Below are 26,477 nucleotides of genomic sequence, written 5' to 3'. Positions count from 1 at the left end.
AACAATCTGCAGTATTATTGTGGACTCAACATTAACACTGAGAGGCGTATTAGTGCCTCCTTATTGTGTTACAACATTGGTATACAGAACAAAACAATATGGAAGTTGCTAAATATATATTATCAGCCACTCCCTAATGGTTGTTGATCCAGAACTGTTTCTGAAGATAATTCACCACATTCTTGTCCAATTGGAATGCCTTGGCAAGAACATCTGGGTTAATTGGTGGAATGGATCCAAACACTGCATTTGCAATTGTGATGACTCCTGGATTTTGGCTGCTCAGTGCAGCAATAGCAACTGCATTAGTATTTCCAATGTTAAACTGAAAGTGAATCAGACCAATCGGAAATACGAAAACATCTCCTGCGTTTAGAACTTTGGTAATGAGACGATTGGGGTTTGATGTAACAAAACCCACATACAGGGTGCCTTCCAGGACTACTAGAATCTCTGTGGCACGAGGATGAATGTGTGGTGGGTTTAGGCCTCCGTATGGCGAAAAGTCAATACGAGCTATGGATATACCAAGAGTGTTGAGTCCTGGAATTTTGTCAACATTTATAAGAGTTACATTTGATCCAACTTGATTTGATGTATTCCCTGGGATGTTGAGACCAGAAAAAGAGAAATCGTTTGCGGTTGCAAGCATCGGGTCTCTGCAGAACTTTCCATTCACGAACACTGCATGGAAAATTAAGTTTGTGAATCAATATCAGTTAGTAATCTTGTTTAAATGGATGGAAGCTAATAAACTGCATCGCATATATAGATAAAGGAAAAGTGACACTGAAATAGAACACACAATTCAGAATATACGGAATAAAAGAGAAAGAAAGAAAAGAAGTTAATCATACCACCATCCTTGGGGTCATTGATGGCAACACAAAAGTCTTGAAGAGGACTAGGGTCGAAGGCAAAAGCAAAGGAGGAAGACAAAGCCAGAAGGACAAAAGCTGCAAGGAAATGAATTCCCTTCATGTTTTAATTAATTAGGCTAGCTAGGCTGGATGTCTTTAGCTTTTTACTCTGGAAGACTGCTTGAGCTGAGTGACGGTTGGGAAATCTTGCATGGAAAAGAAGAGTTTTTGTAGAAGGGATTTGGAGTCATTGAACTAGTCCTTGTCATCTGCGCAGTACAGTAAATTAATGGATAATTGCTTAATTAGTCTCCAGTGGTTATTCCTTTCTTTTTTTCATGGATGAACCGTTCCACAACAAATATATGCATTTTTTTTCATGTCTATATGACTTCCAGTGCTTACATCAACACGATTTAGGTTGGAACTAGTCCTTCTTGTCCGTGTTTTCGTCTTTGGTTAATTAATATAGAGTAATTGAAGAGTAACATGTATCCTACAAGTTATTAGTATAACAACAATTCTGGAAAGAGTAAAGAGTACTTAAAAGAAAAAGACTAAAATTTTCTTGTTGGCAACCAGTTAAAGGCTTTGTAGATGGAATTTGAACATCTATTTTAGTTGATTTAGAGTCAAATAATGTGCTTTGTATAATTATATTGGGAGTTTTTTTTTTTTTTTTGTTCCAATAATATCTCTATAACTAATTACATTAAGAAACAGTAGTAGATGTCACAAATAATTATTTATCTATAAAATGACATAAAAATAAATAAATATTTTTTTAAAACAAAACTTTTAGTTACAATATATTATTTTTAGTGTGGTGACTGTAGTGGAAAGTTATGTATTTGGTTGGGACAAGGTCAACGCAGTTGAAAGTTATCTATACTGGATAATGCATGGATTGATTTCTTTATTGGTAAAAATCAATTTGAAAGATCTTTTCTTTTGCTCCTAAATATTTTAATTTGGGCATAAATGGTTCATATTTGACTTGATTAATTAATACCATAACTTAAATTTTCATTCAATGAAAGGGTCCGATTGCGGGCTATTTATGGTGTTTTCGACTTTATTGCATGATTTACTCGGTACATACTACATAGAGTTGGTATTTGTTAATTTGATTAAAAACTTTGCTATGAACAGAATGAGAAACAAAATTAAGATAATATGAAAAAGAAATTAGAAAACTGACTAGTTCCAAGCCCATCGAATTATATTTTGGAACCCATAGAAGAAGTCTATTTAGAGTTGTTGGAGAATGGTTCGTCTATGAAATTTGAAGAACAAAAAGATAGAGAATAGCATTGATGCCCCCAAAAAAAAAAATGACGCCAGACTAAGAGAAAAAATAAAATCTAAGACTAAGCATAAGTTGTGCTTATCCATCATTTTACCCAAACTTTTGCACAACTCACTGCACAGCTTGTGCATCTACTCATACAATATTGATTCATATTCTATCAGTCGTTCCTTTTTTTTAATTGTGTTGCCAAGGCTCCTTTATAATCTTTAACTTATTCCAATACATCTTCAGGTACCTTCTTGTCACTTTATTTTTCTTATCTTAGTTGCACTTTAATTATGCAATTTCACTTAAGATTTACTTTTTATTCTTTGCAACTGGAACTAGTTACCCTTTGCCAACTGTCAACATCTGTTTGGAATCTGTATACTTTTTGCAATTCTTCTTTCCTTTACACATCTTTGACATTGAGGACAATATCCAAAATAAGTTTGGGGGGTGTACGTAAATTTTGCAAAAATTTATTTTCTTATTTAGTCTAAATGCATTTCATTTCATAGTATACATACATTATATATTCATATTATAAATATTTTACATACATACTTGCATACTTCATATAGCAACCATATAAAAAGTTTGCATATAGATTTCTTATATTTAGTTAATGCATTTCTCATTTTCAAGAATCATACATTCATAAGATACAATTTTTTCCAAGCCTTAGAATAATGAGAGTTATTTAGTAGACTAGTTTGGCATACAGAAGTTGGGTCTACGGATTGAAAGTTTCCCGGAGATGTAAAGTTTTAAAATATATATACTTGTCTGTATCATCTTAGCTTTTAGTCAACTAATGAATTAATTAGAGATTGGTATGCTTAGGGAAAATTCTAGAGCAAGAGGCAGTTAAGTGATGTTTCACTAATCCTAGAACAAGTTTTCTAAACCTTTTAAGGTGAAATATTAGCTTGTACTTGAAAAGAGAAATGATTAGGCATTCTTTAATTAAAACCCTCTCATTTTAACCTTTTGGCTCTCCTTTCATAAGAATTAACCCTTGCAAACCCTCTTTGAGCCTACATTTACTCCTAATTTTTCTTGGAAATCTCATTTCCTAGCCGATAGACCAAATACTCCTACCCCTTCCATGAGTATATCTTTTCATAATAATAGGCATATAAAAAAAGACAAAAGTAAAAATAAAAATAAAAAGGAAAAGAAATGCTTATCCTTTATGAAAAAGTGCTTAGTATAAATGTACCTTTCATTATTGTTATTTAAATTGGAAGAAAACCACCCATGTATTAAAAGAAAATAAGTTTGGGGGAGTTATTTTTAGGGACGATAATCATAAAAGAAAATACAAGACACAAACTTTAAAGTGTCAAAGTAGTCCCTTATCTCCATGCATTTTGTAAGATATGCTAGCACTTAAATACTCTCATTATGTATTTCTCTCCTATTTTACAATATGTATGATTATCCCAAAAAAAAAAAAAAAGAGTGTACCTTATGTCTTCAAGGTGAAAATATTCTCATGCTTTGCATTTCTTTTGCCCTTTCTTTGTTAGCCTCATTTTAATCCCTCTAGCCCCCATACCATCCTTAAAAGTTCTATGATCTCTCAATTGTACTAGTTACGTTAGTGGAGATAGGGTTAGGGAATTTGCTTATGGGATAGGGAATTTATCCATTCATTCATTATATTCCATCATTCCACATAGAGACACTTTGATTATTAATTATTCAGGAGTTTCTTTTTTAGCATGGCTTTCTCTTTTGATTAATTGGCTTGGGATTCTTAGAAAATAACTTGAGGCTAAGCAGTGAAAGCTTGTATAGATGTTAAATTCTTTGCACTTTGAAGGATAGGTATATGGATTGTCAGTATGGCTAAAGGTAGGTTTAATTGCTCTAGTGAATGATTCTCATAATTCTTGGACAAGACACCTTAAAATTGCATTGTATTCAAAGATTGCTTGAGGACAAGCAAAGATTCGAGTTTGGATGTATTTGATACATGCATTTCATGTAGTCATTTAGAATAGATTTCATAGTCATTTTATCCATTTGTTTGTTAGTTTTAGTTAATTTCATTAGTTATTTAGTTATTTTTTTCATAATTATTAATTTCAGGTTAATTTATTTTTTTTTTTTGTAGATAAAATGTGTTTTGAGGGACTAAAAAGTAACTGTGCAAGTAAAGAGTAAATTCCAAATCCAAAGTGCAAAAAATGAAGCCTAAAATTAAAGATTCTGAAGGCTGCCAAAATCTACATAACATACTGCATAGCCTGTGCAGCTTGTGTATAGAAATTAGAAGAAATTTTGTAAGTTCCCAGAAGTTATACAGGATGGTGCACAGCCTGTGCACCTACTTATGCGAGAGCCCAGAAAATAGCTGAAACATAACGAGAGTTGCACAAGATATCGCATAGCCTGTGCATGTGCTTGTGCACTATCATGGAAGACAAATTGAGATTCACTGAAAGATGCACATTCGTATGCACAGCCTGTGCACTTGCTTATGCAATAGACCGAGAAATTGCAAAGATTCACCAAAACTTGCATAGCCTATGCATCTACCTATGCAATATCACAAAAAACACTTGGAGCTTACCAAAATGTGCACAAGGACCTGCATGGCCATGCAAAACAATTTTCACTCATCCACTCCAGACTTGACTCTGCACAAGATGTTGCACTTTCTAAGGTTTGCACTTCCTCATTAATAGGCTGAAGAAGCAAATCTTCTCACACGTGTAGTGACCTCACCTCACACCATTTTTTGTCCTTTTTAAGGTTTTTGTCAGGGGGTATAAAAACTTTCTTAAATCACTTTTTGCTGCAAGAAGAAAGAAAAAAAGGAAAAGAGAAAAAGGGGAGCCGACACACTCCATTCTTTGTCTGAAGCTTGGATTTTTCTTCATTCTTCACCATTTTCTACACTTCTTCTACCGAATTTCTTCAGTTTTAGTTTATTTTCATATTTATTTCTTTTTTTGTTTAGAATATCTTGTATTAAGCATGGATAGTGAGTAATACTTTAAGATTTTGGAGTTGGGTATGTAATATTTAAGATATTTTGTGGATTTGAACTGGTTAATTCAGATTTTATGATTATTATGAGGTTTTATCCATTTTTGTATGCTTAATGACATGTTGAGTGTAGGATCTCATTAAGTTTTATTCTCAATCCTTGGTTGAAGCACTGAAAGGAGAAAACCTAGTGATAGATAATTAAGAAATTAGACTTAATTAGCTTAGATTTAAAAATATACTAAGAACTAAGAGGGCTAATAGATTGATTAAAAAACTTAATAGGTCTTGGTTAATTTTAAACTCCGCAAAAGTGGGATTTAATTAATCAAAGCACTCTTTATATCACTCGAAAGAGATTTCAAAGTATTTGAGAATCGATCTCCTTGAAACACATAATTTTCATATGTATGGCTAATCAATTAAAATTCTAAAATAGCTTAAATATGAACCCTTAACTCTGAAATCACCTTTTTACAATTGTTGCTTGATATTATACTTTGAGAGCTTAGTTTAATCTATTTTCATTAGTTTTCATCATTAATTTCTCAATTTCTTCATTTAGTCAATTATTGAATTAATCTTCTCTTGAATTGAGTGTTGCATTTTCATTTTTTAAACTTTAGATTCCCAAAAGTCCTTTACTTGTTTGATTGAATCACAATTTTAGTATAGCTCATTTTATATCAAAGATTCAATTTATAACACAACTCTTCAAGGAAACGATATATTTTTCTATATTACTTGAAAGACTCGTGCACTTGTGTTTGGGATACATCAATAACTTGAGATGACTTAAACTAACCTCACATAAAAAAGACAAAATTTGCGATAACTCAAACCCATCTGACCCAAACCATTTACCACCCATAAATGAATTATAACTATATTTTTTTTCCTCAAAATGAATTCAATTTTTAATATTGGAATAAACTGGATTGTTATTGAGATAAAATATGAGCTAAACTCGAATCTTGATTTTGCGATTTAACATCCATTTCCATTTTCAAGAACAATCAAAGTAATCTTTCAATGCCTTTTTCCATCTTGTTCATCATTTTTCTTTTTCTTTTTTTAATTTTTTTTTACAAAAAAAGGTAAGTTTCCCAGCAATAATTATCCTCATATTGATTTTTTTATCATTTTCTTTTTTTTTAATAAATTCTCATATTTGTATTCCTTTGAAATATGTATAAAGTTCTATGCTAATATTAGGGCCTTACCCTTCCATTACTGGGAATCCTATCACTCTTAGTGGAGTTTTATTTTTATTTTTGTTTCTTCCAATTTTGATAGACTTTTTAGCAGTTCAAAACATAGTGTGTACAAATGATTTCTTTTATTTTGAGACTTTGAATCTTCAAGTTCGAGTAATGATCTTCTATCAATAAAAACTGATAGTGTAGCACATTCCTCCATTAAAATTTGGTATTTTTTTTCTTCTGCCAGTTACAAAAGTAATTCATGAGAGAGCATTGCAAGGTTTCTTTTACCATCTAAAAATCCAAAAGATTATTATCCTCTTCCAAAGTTATATCAGAATATAAGTTTTTAATTGTCTATATTTGTATTTTCTTCCTCTTATGAGAGAAATTATGTTGTACTTATATTATGATTCTTATGAATAAATTGTCAAATTAAAAAAAAAAATTCTTTCAATGGGACTTTTTGGTCGATTTAATTTTTTATTAAAATTATATGATATTCCAATATAAAAATCATTTGAAAGGGTGATAATGAATGATGCATGAATTTGGAAAGTGGTTAATGAATGCTTCTACAAATACTAAAATAATAAAATTTCTAGGAGTGGAGTAGAGCAACCCAATTTCAGAATTTAAAGGTGCATAGATAACATATTTAATTCATTGTACGTATGTTGTGACAAGTTATTATCTCAAAGACATAGTCATCATAGTCAAGGCAATTAGAAGTTATTATCTCATAGACTGGTTAGTGTTGAATTTGAAGAAGCAGCATCTAGCAACAGATTCTTAAACAAAGTCCAAATGAGCTCTACACTGGATATTTAATGGATAGATTTCTTTTTTTCTTTTAGTTGAAACCCCACGTTACAAAATTTCTAATGGGTTGATTTAGGTGGTAAGGAAGATTCATTTAATTTGAAAAGTTTCAGGTTCTCACCAACAAACTTGATGTGGTAGCATATTTATATCCAATTAACCCTATTCACAGAAGTTTACTAAGTTTTGGCCCGATAAAGGTGAAATGAGGATGATTCAGGATGCAACACTTTCTACTAGGTGTGTGGTCAGCCTATATGTCCACCCTTTGTTTGAAAAGTTAAAGTTTTAAATCTCATTATTTATTAATTTTCATTTTGGCCTAATAATTGTAAAAAAAGAAATCTGACTTGTTAATGTTTTTATAAATTTATTTAATTTTTTTAATTCTAATTTTGTAATTTTATTTCACTTTCAAATATTAACTGCAATTTGTCTAAAAAATAAAATTGGAGATGATGTTGCCTAGGTTCCAGCCAATTAGAAAGAATAATAGTTTAAAGAAAGAAAACATGGGAAGTAAGAGTGAAAATGACGGTATTGGCAGATAAAGAAAACAGAGCACAGTATTACTGTCGACTCAAAATCAACATTGTGAGGCGCGCTAGCGCCTTCTTATTGTATTACAACCTTGATATACTGAACAAAACAATAAGCAACTAAATATATATTATCAACAATTTTCTAATGGTTGTTGACCCAGAACTGTTTCTGAAGATAGTTAACCACATTCTTGTCCAATTGGAATGCCTTAGCCAGAACATCAGGGTTAATTGGTGGATTAGATCCAAACACTGCATTTGCAATTGTGATGACTCCTGGATTTTGGCTGCTCAGTCCAGCAATAGCAACTGCATTAGTATTTCCAATGTTGAATTGAAAGTGAATGAGACCAATTGGAAACACAAAAACATCTCCTGCATTTAGAACTTTGGTAATGAGTCGATTGGGGTTTGATGTAACAAAACCCACATACAGGGTGCCTTCCAAGACTACTAGAATCTCTGTGGCACGAGGATGAATGTGTGGTGGGTTTAGGCCTCCGTATGGTGCAAAGTCAATACGAGCTATAGATATACCAAGAGTGTTGAGCCCTGGTATTTTATCAACATTTAAAAGAGTTACATTTGATCCAACTTGATTTGATGTATTTCCTGGGATGTTGAGACCCGAAAGAGAGAAATCGTTTGCTGTTGCAAGCATCGGGTCTCTGCAGAACTTTCCATTCACGAACACTGCATGGAAAATTAAGTTGGGAAATCAATCTCAGATAATAATCTTGTTCAAATTGATGGAAGCTAATAAATTGCATCACATGTATAGATGAAGGAAAAGTGATACTGAAATAGAACACACAACCAACAATGTATGGAATAAATGAGATAGAAAGAAAAAAAATTTAATCATACCCCCATCCTTGGGGTCATTGATGGCAACACAAAAGTCTTGAAGAGGACTAGGGTCGAAGGCAAAGGCAAAGGAGGATGACAAAGCCAGTAGGACAAAAGCTACTAGGAAATGAGCTCCTTTCATGTTGTAATTAATTAGGCTAAGCTAGGCTGGATGTCTCTAGATTTTTACTCAGGAAGAGTGCTTGAGCTGAGTGGAGATGGGAAATCCTGCATGGGAAACAAGTGTATTTATAGATGGGGTTTGGAGTCATTGACCTAGTCCTACATTAAATTAATGAAGATTTGCTTAAATGGTCTTCAGCAGTTGATTTTTGGTTTTTTCTATTCCGTGGATGAAGCATTCTACAACAACTATACACATTTTTCTTCATGTCTATATACCTTCCTATGCTTACATCAATAAAATTTGGGTTGGAACCAGTCCTTCCTTCTTTCCATGTTTTCGTCTTAGCTAATCAATAGAGTAATTGCAGAGTAACATGTACCCTACAAGTTATTTGTATGACAACAATTCTGGAACAAGCAAAGAGTAATTAAAAGAAAAAGACTGAAATCTTCTTGTTGCCTTTGTAGATGCAATTTTAACATCTATTTTAATTGATAATATGGTTTGTAAAAACATATGGGATGATAAATATATATATATATATATGCATATGCAGTGGCAAGTTATTTCTTTGGTTGGGGCAAAGTCAATGCAGTTGAAAGTTATCCACCCTGGATAATGCATGGATTGATTTCTTTACCATTTGGAAAGATCTTTTTTTTTTTTTTCCTTCCAAATATTTTAATTTGGGCATAAATGGTTGATATTTGACTTGATTAATTCATACCATAACTTAAATTTTCTTTCAATGAAAAGGTCTATCTATGGTGTGTCTGACTTCACCTCATGGGTTATTTAGTGCATGCTACGCAAAGTTGTTCTTTATTAGTATGATTAAAGATTTACTAGAGCAGAATGAGAAATTAAAATAGGGAAAAATATAAAAAGAAATTGAAAAACTTACTAGTTCCAAGCTGATTGAATTATATTTTGGAAGCTATACAAAAAATGTTTATTTAGAGTTGCTGTAGAATGGTTCATCTATAAAATTAAATGAATAAAAAAAAAAAAAGAAATAGAATAGCATTGTTGCAAGACTAAGGAAAAAAAAAAATTCCAAGACTAAGCAAGGAAAAAAAAAAGACGAAATGAAAAGATTTCAAAACTTTTAAATAATGTCTCCAAATATTAATGGGAATTAAAAATATCATCACATAAAATATTGTTATATCTACCTAAGTTATTTTGGAACAAATAAAGGTTCGTCCTATGAGATGACTATTTTACAATGCAAAAATTGTTATTAATGAAAATATAATGATTAAAATTATTTTTAATTTAAAAATAGTTTTATTTAATTAGAAATATTTTACTAGACGTCTCTAATTGTTTATTCATCATTACGCTTTTCTATTTTCACTTAGAATGTGTATCAATCAATTAGTGATGTTTTGGACTTAATTCAATTAATTTGAACGTTGATCCAAGAATTAAATAAATAAAATTATTATTTTTAAATAAATTCAACATTTTAACATAAAATGACTCACAATTTAAAATAATCTAAATTTTTTTTTATGGTGACCCGATGAATAATTTGGATTTTTATTGAGATAAAATTTGAGATCATAAACTTCAAACAAGATGTGATTTAACATCCATTTCCTTTTCAAGTAATATTTCAATGGGATTTTTGTCAATTTAATTTTTTTAATAAAAATTAAATTAACTTCCAATATAAAAATTATTTTAAAAGGTGATAGAATTTGGAAAGTAGTTAATGACTGCTTCTTCAAATACTAAAATAATAAATTTTGCGGAAGAAAGTGGAGTAGTAAAGCAATCCAATTTCAGACATTATAGGTACATATTTAATTAATTATACATATGATGTGACAAGTTATTTTCTCAGAGACATGGTCATGGTCAAGGCAATTGGTGTTGGATTTGAAGCAGCATCTATTAATAGATTCATAAACAAAGTCTTCAACTTTAAGAGTTTTAAGTTTGAATCTCATTGTTGATTTTTCAATGTTGTAATATATTTATGTCCAATCAGTCTCGTTTAAAGATTTTAAGATATAGTCCTGAACTTTAAGAGTTTTAAGTTCGAATTTCATTATTGATTTTTCAATGTGGTAATATATTTATGTCCAATTAATTTCGTTTAAATATTCTAAGATATAGTCCTGGGTGAGGTTATGTGATCAACATATTTATACACCATTTTTTCTTTAAAAACAAGTGAATGATTTAAACCTCATTATTTATTAATATTGATTTTGATCTAATGACAGTAAAATATATATATATATATATATATATATATATATATATATATATATATATATATATATATATATATTAATGTTTTTGTAAATTTTATTCCATCTTTTTATTCTAGTTTTGCAATTTTATTTCACTTTCAAATACCAATTGCAATTTGTCTAAAAAATAAAATTGGAGATAATGTTGCCTACATTGCAACCAATTAGAAAGAATAACTTGGAGATAAAGAGCTTAAACAATCTGCAGTATTATTGTGGACTCAACATCAACGCTGAGAGGCGTATTAATGCCTCCTTATTGTGTTAAAACATTGGTATACAGGTCAAAACAATATGGAAAGTTGCTAAATATATATTATCAACCACTTTCTAATGGTTGTTGACCCAGAATTGTTTCTGAAGATAGTTCACCACATTCTTGTCCAATTGGAATGCCTTGGCCAGAACATCAGGGTTAATTGGTGGATTGGATCCAAATACTGCATTTGCAATTGTGATGACTCATGGATTTTGGCTGCTTAGTCCAGCAATAGCAACTGCATTAGTATTTCCAATGTTGAATTGAAAGTGAATGAGACCAATTGGAAAAACAAAACATCTCCTGCATTTAGAACTTTGGTAATGAGGCGATTGGGGTTTGATGTGACAAAACCGACATACAGGGTGCCTTCCAGGACTACTAGAATCTCTGTGGCACGAGGATGAATGTGTGGTGGGTTTAGGCCTCCGTATGGCGCAAAGTCAATGCGAGCTATAGATATACCAAGAGTGTTGAGTCCTGGAATTTTGTCAACATTTATAAGAGTCACATTTGATCCAACTTGATTTCATGTATTTCCTGGGATGTTGAGACCAGAAAAAGAGAAATCGTTTGCTGTTGCAAGCATCGGGTCTCTGCAGAACTTTCCATTCACGAACACTGCATCGAAAATTAAGTGTGTAAATCAATCTCAGTTAATAGTCTTGTTCAAATGGATGGAAGCTAATAAACTACATCACATATATAGATAAAGTAAAAGTGATACTGAAATAGAACACACCATCCAGAATTTACAGAAGAAAAGAGAAAGAAGAAAAGTTAATCATAGAAATCACATCACATACCACCATCCTTGGGGTCATTGGTGGCAACACAAAAGTCTTGAAGACGACTAGGGTCGAAGGCAAAGGCAAAGGAAGAAGACAAAGCCAGAAGGACAAAAGCTACAAGGAAATGAGCTCCTTTCATGTTGTAATTAACTAGGCTAGGCTGGATGTCTTTAGCTTTTTACTCTGTGAGACAGCTTGAGCTGAGTGTGGGTTGGAAATCTTGCATGGGAAACAAGTGTATTTATAGATGGGTTTGGAGTTATTGAAGTAGACCCTTTTTTTTTTTATAAATCCGATTTTATTAAGAACAAGTCCTTGTTATCTGCGCAGTCCAAGAAATTAATGAATAATTGCTTAATTGGTCTTCAGTGGTTAATCTTTGTTTTTCATTTCTATGGATGAACTATTCTACAACAACTAATTTTTCTTCGTGCCTAATAAATTCCATGCTTACATCAATACGATATGGGTAGTCCTTCCTTCCTTAATCCATGTTTTCTTCTTTAGTTGATTAATGTGGAGTAATTGCAGAGTGACATGTATCCTACAAGTTACTAGCACATCAACAATTCTGGAAGGAGTAAAGAGTAGTTGAAAATAAAAAGACTATAATTTTCTTGTTGGGAACCCAGTTAATGACATTGTAGGCACAATTTGAACATCTATTGCCTATTGGAATACTCCCAGAGTATGTGGGATGGGGAGTTATGTACTGGAGACGTGTAGTTAATCAAGTTGAAAGGGCCTTAAAAGTTCTTGTTTAACAAGATTTGAAGAATAGGCCAACATATTAGGTGCTTAAAAAAAAAAAAAAAAAAAAAATCACCTTGTCATAACCCCGCCCCACCCCCCAACCCCCATCCCCCACCCACGCCACCCCACATGCCCCCCACCCATAGGCTTGGACGCTTATTGCCCTATATCCTCAGGCATATCTTAAGAAGACCTTAGCAATAAAAGCGTCCTATATATGAGTTCCTCCAGTTCAGGCCCTTCGAGCTATCCCTTGATGGTGCCATAATCCACAAGCTTCTCAGGCAATTAGAGGAAATTAACGTGAAATGACAACTTGCAAAAATGCCGAGAATGAATTTCACCAATAACAATTATTAGTTTGGCAAGTAAATTAGTGCCTCCTGCAGTTAGATGCAAGCGACTACAGAAGATTCAAGATCGATGTCAAATTGCCAGATCTGGCTTCACATATTCAAACATTGAAGTAAGAAGGTTCATTTATTAGATTTTCTAGATGATGATGATGATTGGATGGATCATAATGACATTGAATTGTTTGATCATAATCATGGCTGCTGTCTGGTTCGGAGTTGAAAGCTGACCGATCTAACTCAGAATCCAAACCGGTAAACTTTGATTGACCAAAACCAGTCAGTCCGGTTCAGGCGAAAATTGATAGTTACATTGATAAAAAGCCTTCGACTAGGCAACGAGGATAATATTATCCTTCACAATTATGATTTTGAATTATTCATTCTTGAGTTAGCACTTATATTGTGGCTTTATATATTAGTATGTTTAAGAGAGACAGAAGTACTTAAACAAACTGCATTCTATAATGTATTAATCAACGTGGAGAGGCATAAAGGAACCTCTTTATTATGTTACAACCATTTATAATGATCAAAACAATATGGAAAATTTCTAAAAATCATCAACTGCATTCTCCAATGGTGGTTGATTTAGAATAGTTTCTGAAGATAGTTCACCACATTCTTGTCCAATTGGAATGCCTTGGTAAGAACATCTGGGTTAATTGGTGGATTAGATCCAAACACTGCATTTGCAATTGTGATAACTCCTGGATTTTGGCTGCTCAATCCAGCAATAGCAACTGCATTAGTTTCACCAATGTTGAACTGAAAGTGAATGAGACCAATTGGAAACACAAAAACATCTCCTGCATTTAGAACTTTGGTAATGAGGCGGTTGGGGTTTGACGTGACAAAACCCACATAGAGGGTGCCTTTCAAAACTACTAGGATTTCTGTGGCACGAGGATGAGTGTGGGGTGGGTTTAGGCCTCCATATGGTGCAAAGTCAATACGGGCTAATGATATACCAAGAGTGTTGAGTCCTGGTATTTTGTCAACATTTAGAAGAGTTACATTTGATCCAACTTGATTTGATGTATTTCCTGGAATGTTGAGACCCGAAAAAGAGAAGTCATTTGCCGTTGCAAGCATTGGGTCCTTGCAGAATTTCCCATTCACAAGCACTGCATGCAAAATTACGTTGGTTAACAGTAAATTAAGAACAACAATTAAAAATGGGGACAATCTCAGGTAATCTACTTCAAATTAATGGAACAAATCTAACATATGGGGAAAAAAGAAAAAGAAAGCAATTAGATGGAAATTAATCTAGAAATGCACATCACATACCACCATCCTTGGGGTCATTGATTGCAACACAAAAGTCTTGAAGAGGGCTAGGGTCGAAGGCAAAGGCAAACGAGGAAGATAAAGCCAGGAAGACAAAAGCTACGAGGAAATAAGCTCCTTTCATGTTGTAGTTAATTAGGCTAGGCTGGATTTCTCTAGCTTTTTACTCAGGAAGATTGCTTGAGCTTAGTGGTGCTTGTGAATAATTTTGCAAGGGAAACAAGTGTATTTATATATAGATGGGAGTCATTGACCTAGTCTGCAGTACAGGAAACAAATGAAGACTTGTTTAATTAGTCTTCAATGGTTTATTTTTTTAGTATTTTATTCCATGGACGAACCATTCTACAACAACTATGCACATTTTTCATTGTTTAACTTCGATCCTATGCCTACATCAATACAATTTGGCTTGGAATTAGTCCATTTTCCGCATTTTCCATTCTTCATCAATATAATTTGTTAAGAATTGTTCAATGACTTCCATCTATAAATAAATCTTTTATCCATGCAAGATATATATCCCATCCCTCACCTCTAATTATAAGACTCTTTGAGATCAGTTTAGCTATACAGAGACAAAGCCTAATTACAATGAAAGGAGGAGCTCATTTCCTTGTTGGTTTTGTCCTTCTGGCTTTGGCTTCATCATTTGCCTCTGCCTATGACCCTAGTCCCCTTCAAGACTTCTGCGTGGCCATTAAGGACGCCAAGGATGGCGGTATGTCACTTGTCCCTTCTTTAAATTTCCTTGAGTTTGTGCCTCCTCTAGAACATACCTTAATATATACTATGTTGATAGCCTACCTTCATGATACATGATATATTTACTTTACTCAATCAATTATTATGTATTAACTTTGCTATTTTTCATGCAGTCTTTGTCAATGGAAAATTCTGCAAGGACTCAATGCTTGTAACAGCAAATGATTTCTCCTTTTCGGGTCTTAATATTGCTGGAAACACATCAAATCAAGTTGGATCAAATGTAACTCTCTTAAATGTTGATAAAATACCAGGACTCAACACTCTTGGTATATCCTTAGCTCGTATTGATTTCGCACCATATGGAGGTCTAAACCCACCCCACACTCATCCTCGTGCTACAGAAATTCTAATAGTCTTGGAAGGCACCCTGTATGTGGGCTTTGTGACATCAAACCCCAATCGCCTCATTACCAAAGTTCTAAATGCAGGAGATGTTTTTGTGTTTCCAATTGGTCTCATTCACTTCCAATTCAATATTGGAAAAACTAATGCAGTAGCTATTGCTGCATTGAGCAGTCAAAACCCAGGAGTCATCACAATTGCAAATGCAGTGTTTGGATCAAATCCACCAATTAACCCTGATGTTCTCACAAAGGCATTCCAACTCGACAAGAATGTGGTGAACTATCTTCAGAAACAATTCTAGACCAACAAGAACAACCGTTAGTTAAGGAGTCACATAAACAGCATTGTGATTGACATCATATCTGTCAAGTTTTTATATTATTGTTACAATTACCATTGTTGTAATATAATAAGGAGCAGATTATCTCCATATTGATTTTGGATTTGGGTTTTAAATATTCTTGTGAGATGGCAGTTTCTTACTTCTTCATAGAACAGTTATACCAATATCCAAATTAAGCTCAACAAAAGTGCTAATTGATAAAGCCCACAAATGAGAGCCTATGTGGCTCTTGATTTGTTAATTGGATATTCCCTAATTAAAAGAGTTGAAATTAAATTCATTGCATTTTTTTTTATCATGTGACACATACAATTCAAATTTCTTCCTTATTCTTATAATTAATAAAATGTATCCTTCAATTTTTATTTTTTATTGTTTATAAATATATATATATATATATATTAATTTTTATGATTAAAATTCTTATAATTAATTAGTATCTTACGATTTACCCTTTTTATTAAATTGATTTGAGATTTTTCTTTATTTGAGAATATGTGACGTAATGCCATTAGCATTTAAAGAATAAAGTGATTAATAGCGTCAAACATGTGCTAATTTAGTGCTGACATTACGCACATTAGCGATTTGAAATCTAAGTATAAAAAACTGAAAATACAGATCTTGTAAATATTAAAAAAGAAAAAATGAAAATTCAAATATTAAATGTTAAAAGTTTACTTTTCCCTAAAAAATGTGAATGTTCATTCCAAATTATTATCAATCATTTCTCTTTTAAAAATTTTCCCATTTCTCTTTTACCTTACTTCTCCAGTTAATTTACACTGTAACATTAACCATAACTATAACACTTAGAAATTTTTAAAATAAATTTTAAAGATTAAAAATATTATTTATTAAATTTATTAGATAAAAAAATTCAAAACTTTTAGAATACTCACAATTATAGTCAAAATATATTTTAAAAATATGATGCGTCCCAACCGCAAGTGCACGGGTCGTACAAGTAGTATAGAAAAATATCGATCCCACGAGGAGTTGTGTTAATGATTGAATTTTCGATATAAAAGTTGACTAAATTGAAGTATTTATGAGATTAAAATGATGAATTAATGGGTAATGGAGTGTGAAATCTAATTGTGCAAAATTAATATTCTATTCAACAATGTATTAATTAAACTAAAATTGCATCAAATAGAAATAAGCAAGTTCAAATATGGCAATATTTAAATTGGCAAATGATTAAATTCGATTAGAAATTAACAATGGTAAAAAGCGATTCGGAGTTGGGATTTCATATTCGAGCTATTTTGGGATTTTAAATTGGTTATCCAATCTTGTGAAACTAATGGGTTTTAAGGAGATTAATTCTTAAATCCTTTGAATTCCCTTTCGAGTGAGACAAAGAGTGCCTTAATCAAACTAATCCTACTTTCGTGGAGTTAGAATTAATTAAGACCCATTAAGTTCTTTAATTAATCTATGAATCCTCTTAATCCTTAGCCTATTTCTAGGTCTAAGTTAATTAAGTCCAATTTCCTGATTATCTATCACAAGGCCTTATCCTTTCTTGCTTCAAACATGTATTAAGAACTTTACTCACTGGTATCATACATTAATCATGTAATTAATGATACAAGAAATGAATAAAACACATTAAGACCACAAAATATAGATTACCCAATCAATATCCACAAAATATCCCAAATATTACAACCCTTACTCAGAATCAAAAGTAAACTACTCACTATCCATAATGCTTACAAGATATGATGAGTTTAAATGGAAATAAAGCTTTAATCTAGGCTAAGAAGTAAGTAATTAAACACTAGAAGTGTAGAAAAGTGTAAAGAAAGAAAGAAATCTGCAAATCTTAGTTGAAAATGGTGTGGAAGGTGAAATGACTCCTCAAATTCTGCTTAGCCTCCTCCTTTCTTCCTTTGCTCCTTGCCTCCTCCTTCTAAAATGAGAAAATGGGACTATTTATATCATTTTTCTGACATGGAGCCCTAAAATAGTATGTTCTAGGAGGAATACATTAAGGAATCTTACACGACTCATTAATGAGCTCTTTTGGGATCAGCATAAGTGGACTGCATAAGTTATGCAGTCCCTTATGCACATTTCGGCTGATTCTGGGTTACTTATGCGAAGCTGCATGACTTGGTGCATAGGTTATGCACAATTTCGTGAATCTGCATAAGGGAGGTGAGAATGTGCATAAGCTGTGCAGTCTCCTTATGCACATTTAATGGTTCTGAGCAGTGTTCTTCCTCCTTATGCGAATCGCATAGCTTATGCGACAAGTTATGCATGATTTAAATCAATGCATATTTCACTTGAAAACTTGTTTTTGGCATCTTTTCTGTAGAAGACACTCCTCAATGGCAAAATTCTCTTTAGTCCTTCAAAACACCATTTTTTCCTACAATACAAAGCAAAATTACAAATTAATCCAAAGTTGACAATTATGGAAAACTAACTAAATAACTAATGAAATTAGCTAAAAATGACTAATAACCAAATAAAATGATTGTGAAATTAGACCTAAATGACTATGCAAAATATGTGCATCAAATACCCCCAAACTCAAGCTTTTGCTTGTCCTCAAGCAAACTTTAAAATGTGATGCAAAGTTTTTAAGGGTGCCTTATCCAAAGAGTTATGAAAATCACTCATTAAGGTAACTTAACACACCTTTAGCCATACCAACAATCCATATACCCATCCTTCAAAATGCAAAGAATTTAATGCTTATCCAAGCTTTCACCGCTTAGCCATCAAGTCAATTATCATTCAAATCCCCAAACCAACTAGTCAAAAGAGAGAGTCATGCTCAAAAGGAATTCTAGGACAATTGATAACCAAAGTATCTCAACATGGAATGATAGAATTGAATGAATAGATGAATAGTTTTCCAATCCCATAGGCAAATTCCCTACTCCTATCTCCACTAATGTAGCAAGTACTATCAAGAGATCAAAGGTCTTTTTAGGGATGTAGTGGGGCCATGGGGTTCAAAATGAGACTAAGAAGAAAGATAGGTCAAAAGGATTCACAGCTTGAGAATATTTTCAATTTTGAAACATACTGTACACTTGATTCTCTATATATATATTTTTGATAGGGGAGAGAAGAATACACAAGGAGGACTGTCAAGTGCTAGCATAGTTTACAAAACACATAAAATGGAGGGACATTTTGATACTTTAACTTGTATTTTGTATTTTCTTTTGATGATTGTCCCTAAAATTGCCACCCCAAACTCATTTCTTTTGATACTTTGGGTGGATTTCTTTCATTTTGAATGGCAATAGTGAAAAGCACATATACTAGCACTTTTACAAGGTGACAAGTATTTCTTCTCCCTTTTATTGTATTTTTTTTCTTTTCTTTTCTTTTTCTCTCTTTTTTTTTTTTTTTTTTTTTTTTTTTATTTACCTAATATTTTAAATAATTATTATAATTAAAAGGGTTGGTGTGTTTGGTTAATTGGCTAGGTAACAATAAGGATTTCAAGAAAAATTAGAGGTAAAAAGGCTCAAAGGGGTTTGCAAGGGTCAATTTTAATTAGGAAAAGGGCCAAAGGTTTAAAATGAGAAGGTTTAAATCAATGAATGCCTAATCATCTCTCTTTTCAAGTACAAGCTGGTATTTCGCCTTGAAAGGTTTAGAAAATTTGTTCTAGGATTGGTGAGACATCATTTGACTACCTTATATCCAATAATTCCCTCTAAACACTTCCATCTCCAAATGACTAATTGGGTGGCTTTTTGGCTAAGAAGATATAGGCAAGAGATAGACACTTCAAAACTTTGCACCTCTTAGGAAACTTTCAATCCACAAACCCAACTAAAGGTAAGTCAAATCACTCTCATAGGCAACTTTTCAATACTCAAGGGATTTGGCAAAAGATTTTAATGCATGATGCATGATTCCTAAAATGAGTAATGCATGAACTAAATGGAGGAAGTCTATTTGTATGCAATTTGTATAATTTCTAAGTGATGTATAATGTGTGTGTAGATGTGTTATGTATATATATGTATGGATGTATATGTAAAATATTTACAATATATGTAAATGAAATGGGATGAGATGTTCCTATACTCAAAATGTAAAAAATGAAGCAAAAATCAAAATGAATGTGCACCCCAAACTCAAAATTGGACATTGTCCTCAATGTCTCAAGTAGTGCATTATCAAAATTCAAAGTAAAGAGAAATTACCAGAATTGTGAAATTTAAGAGCAAAAGGAAAGAGTTACAGTATAGAGCATTCAAGGTAAAGGGATGCATAAGAAGCCATGAGTTATGCGGAGTTAAGTCTTTATCAGAACATGTGCATAGGTAAGGTGCATAAGCCATGCGATCTTGCATAAGAGGCAATAGATGTGGCATAGGCTATGCAGATGGTTGCATAAGGAAATACAACCTGCGATTCTGAAGTAGCGAGAAAGGGTTGCACAGGCTATGCAAAGGTTATGCATGAGGAAATTCATAGTATGCGGGGTATACAAAAAGCTTTGCATGGGAATTGGCAAGAAATGTACAACCAGATAAAAGTATGGGAATATAGGCAGTATGGGCAAATATGTACAAAAAGGCAATAAGTGCAATAAAAATCAAAGAAGACGAATGTAATAGCTATTCAATAAAACTTCAAAGGAAACAGAATTTAAAAGAAACTAATTCAGAGCAAATCAACAAAATCCAAAACAAAGTATAAATGTTTGAACATATTTACAAAGAAAAGGTCCTACAAGATTGAACAAAAGTAAACTAAACACTAATCTATGTCTATTGTTTTTCCTTTGTCCAAGGATGTTGCTAAGGGGCTGGTGGCTGCTGCCGGCTGTCGAAATGATGGTGCAGGAGGAGGTGATGGAGGTGGGGGTGGCATGCCCAGAAACATCATGAGTTGCTTCACCATTTCCTTCAGTTCTTTCTGTTTGTCCCTGGTTTCCATGACAAGGTCAAACAGTTGCTCATGACGATCCTTTAGTGTATCAAGACCACTGTCAAGCTTCCTATCCACAAAGTAGATATCATCACTAAGCCTGTCGAGGTAGGTGAATAAGGCTTTAGTGTTGAATGGAGGAGGTGCTGTGGATGAGGTAGGTTCAGTTGTAGGAGGAATGGGCTGAGCAGAGGTAGCTGGTGTGGCCTGTGTCGGCTGCGGGGGGGGGGTAGGGGTAGTAGGGTCTTTGTGGGGTGTGAAAGGTTGGGTTTCGTTTGTGCAATAGGCTCGATTTATTGCAGGGTGGCCAGTGTCATCAAAATATGATAAATGGAACCCTGTTTTGGTTAAGTGTGCAGTATCAAAATAGGAAGTGTCCTCAAGTGCTGGGATTGAGTGCTCTGCAGGATTAAAGCCAAAATGTTTGGCTATGACAGTGATGAGTCCACCCAAAACAATATCACCAATGGATTTGGTGGCAATATGCAGCACATGTTCGCAAAAGAAGTAACCTGGAGACACCTTAACTTTGTGAAATGCACACCATAACATAAAAAGTTCAGATTTGCCCACAGCACCAGAACTAGTCCCTCTGCCCAATATGGTGCTAGCCATCAACCTATGAATAAACCTAAGTGCAGGGTCAAGGATTTGGGATGTTTTGGACCTACCAGCAGAGAAGGTTTGGGGTTGATTTGTTATGATTCTCCAAAATTGGGCAGGATTCCAGATGCCTTTATTGGCTACCTCTACTCCAGTATGTGGTACTCTAAAGAACCCATCAATTGCAAAACCAAAAATGCTATGAAATTGATCCAATGACAGCTCTCTATGTTGCCCCAAGCATCTAAATGTCATAATTGGCTTATGGTCTACATCATGCAAGTTGAGGGTAGCAGAGAATGAAGAAATAAACTCCAAAACTAGAATTGGATAAACTACCTCTTGCTTATGCACAAATTCTGTCCAACCCATACCGTCAAGAAATGCAACTACATTATCAAATAAACCCAGAGATTGTAGAGCATCAGCAGATATATACCTAGTAGGTTGTACTTTCCTATCCTTGAGTCTTTTGAAAGCGGCTTTTTGAATTGTATCAGGGAGAGGCCAAGGCAGTTTGGATACAAATGGGGTTGCTGAAACTGTCCTTCTACTGGAAGAAGGTGTAGAGGCTGGAGCCTTTGGTTTTTTAGGAGGTGGTTCCGAAAATGGGGTGGGTGGGTCTTTGCGTTTGGACAGAGGAGGAGCAGAGGGCATGGGTCGCACGGATTTGGACCTAATTTTGCGTTTGTATGTGGTTGATGGAGGTGGTGGTGGTGTCGTTTGTGGTGGAGGATTGGAAGGGGGATGTATCGAAGACAATGGAGTGACTTCAAGAGGAGAGGCGGGGCGGGAATGGGGAGGGGAATCCATGGTCGATTGGAGAAGAGATGGAAATGTAGGGGGATTTAGGGTTTTTGTGATTAGAGCGCTGGAGAAGATGGGAGAGAGACGGCGAGAATGCCGGAAAGAAATGGAGGATGAAGGGCGGTCGTGGGGTTCAAGAGTCGGGAAGTGGAGGTGGTGGGAATGGCTTTTGCTGAAAATGAATTTGAATCGGGTTGTAGGAGATTGCATAAGGAGAAAATGATTTATGCATAACTTGTGCGTGATTCAAAATGGATTTATATTTCGAAAAGTGCTTATGCACAAGTGCATAGGTTATGCCTTGTCCTTATGCATGTTTGGTGACCTGAAATGGTGAGGAGCGAAGTCATGCGGGAGTGCATAAGTTATGCACTCCCCTTATGCATCTCTCGGCAATAATTGTTTTTCAGAAACTTGGGTCATGCAGATGTGCATAAGCTATGCACTCTGCTTATGCACTCTGCGGCAATTTTTGGGATTTTCTGTTTTCTGGTTATGCAGGAGTGCATAGGCTATGCACATTCCTTATGCAGGTTTCGGCAACTTTTGGGATTTTCTGTTTTCTGGTTATGCAGGAGTGCATAGGCTATGCACTCTGCTTATGCACTCTTCGGCTGAATTGATTTTTTTGGAGATCTTGGTTATGCAGAGGTGCATAGGCTATGCACCTTCCTTATGCACCCCTCGGCAAGGATGATTTTTCTGGGTTTTTGGTCATGCAGAAGTGCATAGGTTATGCACTCTGCTTATGCAACCTTCGGCTGAATTGGAGCTGTGGGATTTTGGTTATGCAGAAGTGCATAGCTTATGCACCTTCCTTATGCAAACTTCGGCAGAGAGAGAAAATGAAGGATTTGAAGTTATGCAATTGTGCATAGGTCATGCACTCACCTTATGCAAGTTTTGACAGATATGAATTTTGACAAAATGAGGTTATGCAGGGTTGCATAAGCTATGCACTCTCCTTATGCACTTGCAATAAAGGTGAAAAATGGCAAGAATTTTGGTCATGCAGGATTGCATAAGCTATGCAGTTGCTTATGCACAAGTTTAACAAGATCAAGAATGCAATAGAACATGGATTGCAAGTGTGAAAGATACCCTGGAATGATGAAATATAATTCTATGAAGCACAAACCATGAGAAATTTTCACCAAAAACACATCAATATATTCAAAATTCATCAAAAGTGCATCACATAAGCATGTAAAAATGGATCCTACATAAAAGACCTTTGAGAGCTATGCCATTTTGACTCAAATTCTGCAAATCAACATTTAGCACATAAAACTCCATAAAAATCTGTATAAAGTTGCATCAAACCACAAATGAGAAATGAAATCTCCAAGATTTGCCAAGAAAATTCAACATTTCTACTTTGAATCCTACAACCCAAAGAAGCTCAAAACTGCAAAAATGACTCACTTACCACCATAATATCATTATAAGCACAAATATTAGAAAATTACCCACCCAACCTCACCAAAAACACATGTAATCTGCTGCAGATTTTATTGTTCTGCTCTGCATAAACCAGATAGCAATTTCAGCAGTTCACCAACCTTTCTCCATTGATATACATCCAACCTCATCAAAAATACAAGTCATTGGCTGCAGACACCCCTTTTTGCTGCAGATTTTATTTTTCCTCTGCATGAACTAGATTGCAGCTCCTGCACAGATTATGCAGCAAAAGCTTATCAGTTCTTTTGAAGGACTAAATTTGTCAAGTTAAGAATTACTTCCCCAATAGTTCACCAGCCCTTCTTCATTGAATTACATCTACAAGAGACAAAATTTAACAATGTCAAAAATTGAATTTGGGGAGATTTAAGATAAAAAACAAAATTAATGAAAATGAAAGTAAATCAACAAAAGCAAAATAAAAGGACTTGGGATGCCTCCCAAGAGGGCTAATTTATAGTCCTTAGCTGGACTTTTCATGAATTTCACTGAAAAGAGGTGAGGGATTGGAGAGCTTGTAACAGCTTGCTCCTAGTATTGGGTCTCCAGTTATGTAATGCTTCAATCTATGCCCATTGACCTTAAAATTCCCAGATTTTTCACTCCAAATTTCTATTGCTCCATAAGGGAAAACCTTAGAAACTCTATATGGACCAGTCCACCTTGACTTGAGTTTTCCAGGGAACAATTTCAATCTTGAGTTGAACAACAAAACTGAATCACCTTCTTTGAATTCCTTTTTCCTCAGATGCTTATCATGCCAAACTTTAGTTCTTTCTTTGTAAATACGGGCACTTTCATAAGCATCCATCCTCAATTCCTCAAGCTCATTAAGTTGTAACAACCTTTTCTCACCAGCTTGCTTAAGATCAAAATTCAAGGTCTGAATGGCCCAATATGCTCTATGTTCTAGCTCCACAGGTAAATGACAAGACTTACCATACACCAACCTAAAGGGAGTAGTTCCTATAGGGGTTTTGTAGGCAGTCCTATATGCCCATAAAGCATCATCTAGTTTGATAGACCAATCTTTCCTAGAATTGTTCACAGTTTTCTCCAAAATATGCTTGAGCTCTCTGTTAGAAATTTCAACTTGTCCTGAAGTTTGAGGATGGTATGGGGTAGCTATCTTGTGCACTACACCATACTTCCTCATTAAGCTCTCAAATTGCTTATTACAAAAATGGGAACCCCCATCACTAATTATAGCCCTAGGAGCTCCAAATCTGCTCAAGACAAATTTTTTCAAAAATTTTACTACCACTCTAGCATCATTAGTTGGAGTTGCAATAGCTTCCACCCACTTCGACACATAGTCAACCCCAACTAAGATGTATCTATTACCATATGAAGGAGGGAATGGCCCCATAAAATCTATTCCCCAAACATCAAATAATTCCACTTCAAGAATATTATTTAGGGGCATTTGATCTCTTTTTGACAAATTTCCACTCCTTTGACATTTATCACAATCCAACACAAATTTCCTCACATCCTTAAAAAGATTTGGCCAAAAGAAACCAGCTTGCAAAATTTTACTATTGTCTTAGAGATGCCAAAATGTCCTCCATAATCAGAAGCATGGCAATGATGCAAAATACTCTGGATTTCCTCTTCAGGAATACATCTTCTAATTAGACCATCACAACATCTCCTAAAGAGTAAAGGATCATCCCATCTATAAAACTTCACTTCATGCAAGAACTTTTTCTTTTGTTGCCATGTCATACCTAGAGGTAAAACTCCACAAGATAGATAATTCACAAAGTGCATACCAAGGTAGTTTAGCAACAAGAGAGAAAAGTTGTTCATCCAAGAAAAACTCATCAATAGGGATTTCATCCAATTCTTCACCATCCAATTTCAACCTACTAAGATTATCAAGAACTACATTTTGGCTCCCTTCTTATCTCTAATCTCCAAATCAAACTCTTGTAGCATCGAATCCACCTAATGAGCCTTGGTTTGGCCTCCTTTTCTGAGCAAATACACGATGGTGCATGATCAAAATATAACCACCTTTGAGTCAATAATGTAAGGTCCGAACTTTTCCAATGCAAAGACAATTGCCAAAAATTCCTTTTCAGGTTGTTGCATAATTTGTTTGAGCCTCATCCAGTGTTCTACTAGCATAATAAATAGCATAAGCCTTTTTGTCCTTTCTTTGACCAAGAACAGCCCCAATTGCATAGTTGCTAGCATCACACATAATTTCAAAAGGTAGGCTCCAATCAGGTGGTTGCATGATTGGTGCAGTGATGAGAGCTTGCTTCAACCTGCAAAAGGCATCCAAACACTCTTGGTCAAATTCAAATGGTGTGTCATTACTTAACAAATTAGACAAAGGTTTAGCTATTTTAGAAAAATCCTTAATAAAGCGTCAGAGAACCCGGCATTTCATAGGAAACTTCGAATACCCTTGACATTGGTAGGAGGAGCCATCTTCTCTATCACTTCAACTTTGGCTTTATCAACCTCTATTCCTCTGTTAGACACCAAATGTCCAAGCACTATCCCTTCCTGAACCATGAAATGACACTTTTCCCAGTTTAACACAAGGTCAGTATCTGCACATCGCTGCAAAATTTTAGAAAGGTTAGCCAAGCATATATCAAAAGAAGATCCATAAACAGAAAAATCGTCCATAAAAACCTCCATTATGTCTTCAATGAAATCTGAGAAGATTGCCATCATGCACCTCTGAAAAGTGGCTGGTGCATTACACAACCCAAATGGCATCCTTCTATAAGCAAAGGTTCCATATGGGCAAGTAAAAGTGGTTTTCTCTTGATCATTTGGATGGATAGGGATTTGA

The 26,477-nt window shown here is 34.2% G+C and overlaps 5 protein-coding genes across 5 annotated transcripts; 1 reads left to right on the top strand and 4 right to left on the bottom strand.

The window, feature by feature from the left end:
• LOC131181699 (germin-like protein subfamily 1 member 17) lies at positions 1–981 on the bottom strand. Its single transcript, XM_058150538.1, has 2 exons — positions 858–981; positions 1–684 (listed from the first exon to the last, which is right to left on the bottom strand). Exons 1-2 carry the CDS (start codon positions 979–981, stop codon positions 134–136), a joined length of 675 nt encoding a protein of 224 aa, XP_058006521.1. The 3' UTR covers positions 1–133.
• Positions 982–7,709: 6,728 nt separating this feature from the next.
• Positions 7,710–8,772, bottom strand: LOC131181698 (germin-like protein subfamily 1 member 17). Its single transcript, XM_058150537.1, has 2 exons — positions 8,588–8,772; positions 7,710–8,413 (listed from the first exon to the last, which is right to left on the bottom strand). The coding sequence occupies exons 1-2, from the start codon at positions 8,709–8,711 to the stop codon at positions 7,863–7,865; spliced, it is 675 nt and encodes a 224-aa protein (XP_058006520.1). The 5' UTR covers positions 8,712–8,772; the 3' UTR covers positions 7,710–7,862.
• A 2,670-nt stretch (positions 8,773–11,442) lies between these two features.
• LOC131181404 (germin-like protein subfamily 1 member 11) lies at positions 11,443–12,152 on the bottom strand. The gene is made up of 3 exons (XM_058149459.1): positions 12,029–12,152; positions 11,778–11,843; positions 11,443–11,702 (listed from the first exon to the last, which is right to left on the bottom strand). The coding sequence occupies exons 1-3, from the start codon at positions 12,150–12,152 to the stop codon at positions 11,443–11,445; spliced, it is 450 nt and encodes a 149-aa protein (XP_058005442.1).
• Positions 12,153–13,684: 1,532 nt separating this feature from the next.
• On the bottom strand, positions 13,685–14,554 carry LOC131181562 (germin-like protein subfamily 1 member 7). Its single transcript, XM_058150243.1, has 2 exons — positions 14,413–14,554; positions 13,685–14,246 (listed from the first exon to the last, which is right to left on the bottom strand). The coding sequence occupies exons 1-2, from the start codon at positions 14,534–14,536 to the stop codon at positions 13,711–13,713; spliced, it is 660 nt and encodes a 219-aa protein (XP_058006226.1). The 5' UTR covers positions 14,537–14,554; the 3' UTR covers positions 13,685–13,710.
• Positions 14,555–14,940: 386 nt separating this feature from the next.
• LOC110673613 (germin-like protein subfamily 1 member 7) lies at positions 14,941–15,981 on the top strand. Its single transcript, XM_021836743.2, has 2 exons — positions 14,941–15,133; positions 15,291–15,981. The coding sequence occupies exons 1-2, from the start codon at positions 15,007–15,009 to the stop codon at positions 15,824–15,826; spliced, it is 663 nt and encodes a 220-aa protein (XP_021692435.2). The 5' UTR covers positions 14,941–15,006; the 3' UTR covers positions 15,827–15,981.
• The last annotated feature ends 10,496 nt before the right edge of the window (positions 15,982–26,477 follow it).

The sequence above is a fragment of the Hevea brasiliensis genome, chromosome 7, assembly GCF_030052815.1.
Source record: "Hevea brasiliensis isolate MT/VB/25A 57/8 chromosome 7, ASM3005281v1, whole genome shotgun sequence".
In the NCBI taxonomy this organism is placed as follows: domain Eukaryota; kingdom Viridiplantae; phylum Streptophyta; class Magnoliopsida; order Malpighiales; family Euphorbiaceae; genus Hevea; species Hevea brasiliensis.
Note: the sequence above shows the minus strand (reverse complement) of the source record. Positions and strands in the feature narration are given on the sequence as shown.

What these genes read in the sequence shown, in the direction of transcription:
- LOC131181699 (XM_058150538.1), bottom strand. Translation starts at nt 981, where the DNA reads ATGAAGGGAATTCATTTCCTTGCAGCTTTTGTCCTTCTGGCTTTGTCT. An exon ending in CAATGACCCCAAGGATGGTG is followed by an intron (nt 685 to 857) that starts GTATGATTAACT and finishes TTTTCCATGCAG; the next exon opens with TGTTCGTGAATGGAAAGTTC.
- LOC131181698 (XM_058150537.1), bottom strand. Translation starts at nt 8,711, where the DNA reads ATGAAAGGAGCTCATTTCCTAGTAGCTTTTGTCCTACTGGCTTTGTCA. An exon ending in CAATGACCCCAAGGATGGGG is followed by an intron (nt 8,414 to 8,587) that starts GTATGATTAAAT and finishes TTTTCCATGCAG; the next exon opens with TGTTCGTGAATGGAAAGTTC.
- LOC131181404 (XM_058149459.1), bottom strand. Translation starts at nt 12,152, where the DNA reads ATGAAAGGAGCTCATTTCCTTGTAGCTTTTGTCCTTCTGGCTTTGTCT. An exon ending in CAATGACCCCAAGGATGGTG is followed by an intron (nt 11,844 to 12,028) that starts GTATGTGATGTG and finishes TTTTCGATGCAG; the next exon opens with TGTTCGTGAATGGAAAGTTC. An exon ending in AAACGATTTCTCTTTTTCTG is followed by an intron (nt 11,703 to 11,777) that starts GTCTCAACATCC and finishes ACAAAATTCCAG; the next exon opens with GACTCAACACTCTTGGTATA.
- LOC131181562 (XM_058150243.1), bottom strand. Translation starts at nt 14,536, where the DNA reads ATGAAAGGAGCTTATTTCCTCGTAGCTTTTGTCTTCCTGGCTTTATCT. An exon ending in CAATGACCCCAAGGATGGTG is followed by an intron (nt 14,247 to 14,412) that starts GTATGTGATGTG and finishes TTTTGCATGCAG; the next exon opens with TGCTTGTGAATGGGAAATTC.
- LOC110673613 (XM_021836743.2), top strand. Translation starts at nt 15,007, where the DNA reads ATGAAAGGAGGAGCTCATTTCCTTGTTGGTTTTGTCCTTCTGGCTTTG. An exon ending in TAAGGACGCCAAGGATGGCG is followed by an intron (nt 15,134 to 15,290) that starts GTATGTCACTTG and finishes TTTTTCATGCAG; the next exon opens with TCTTTGTCAATGGAAAATTC.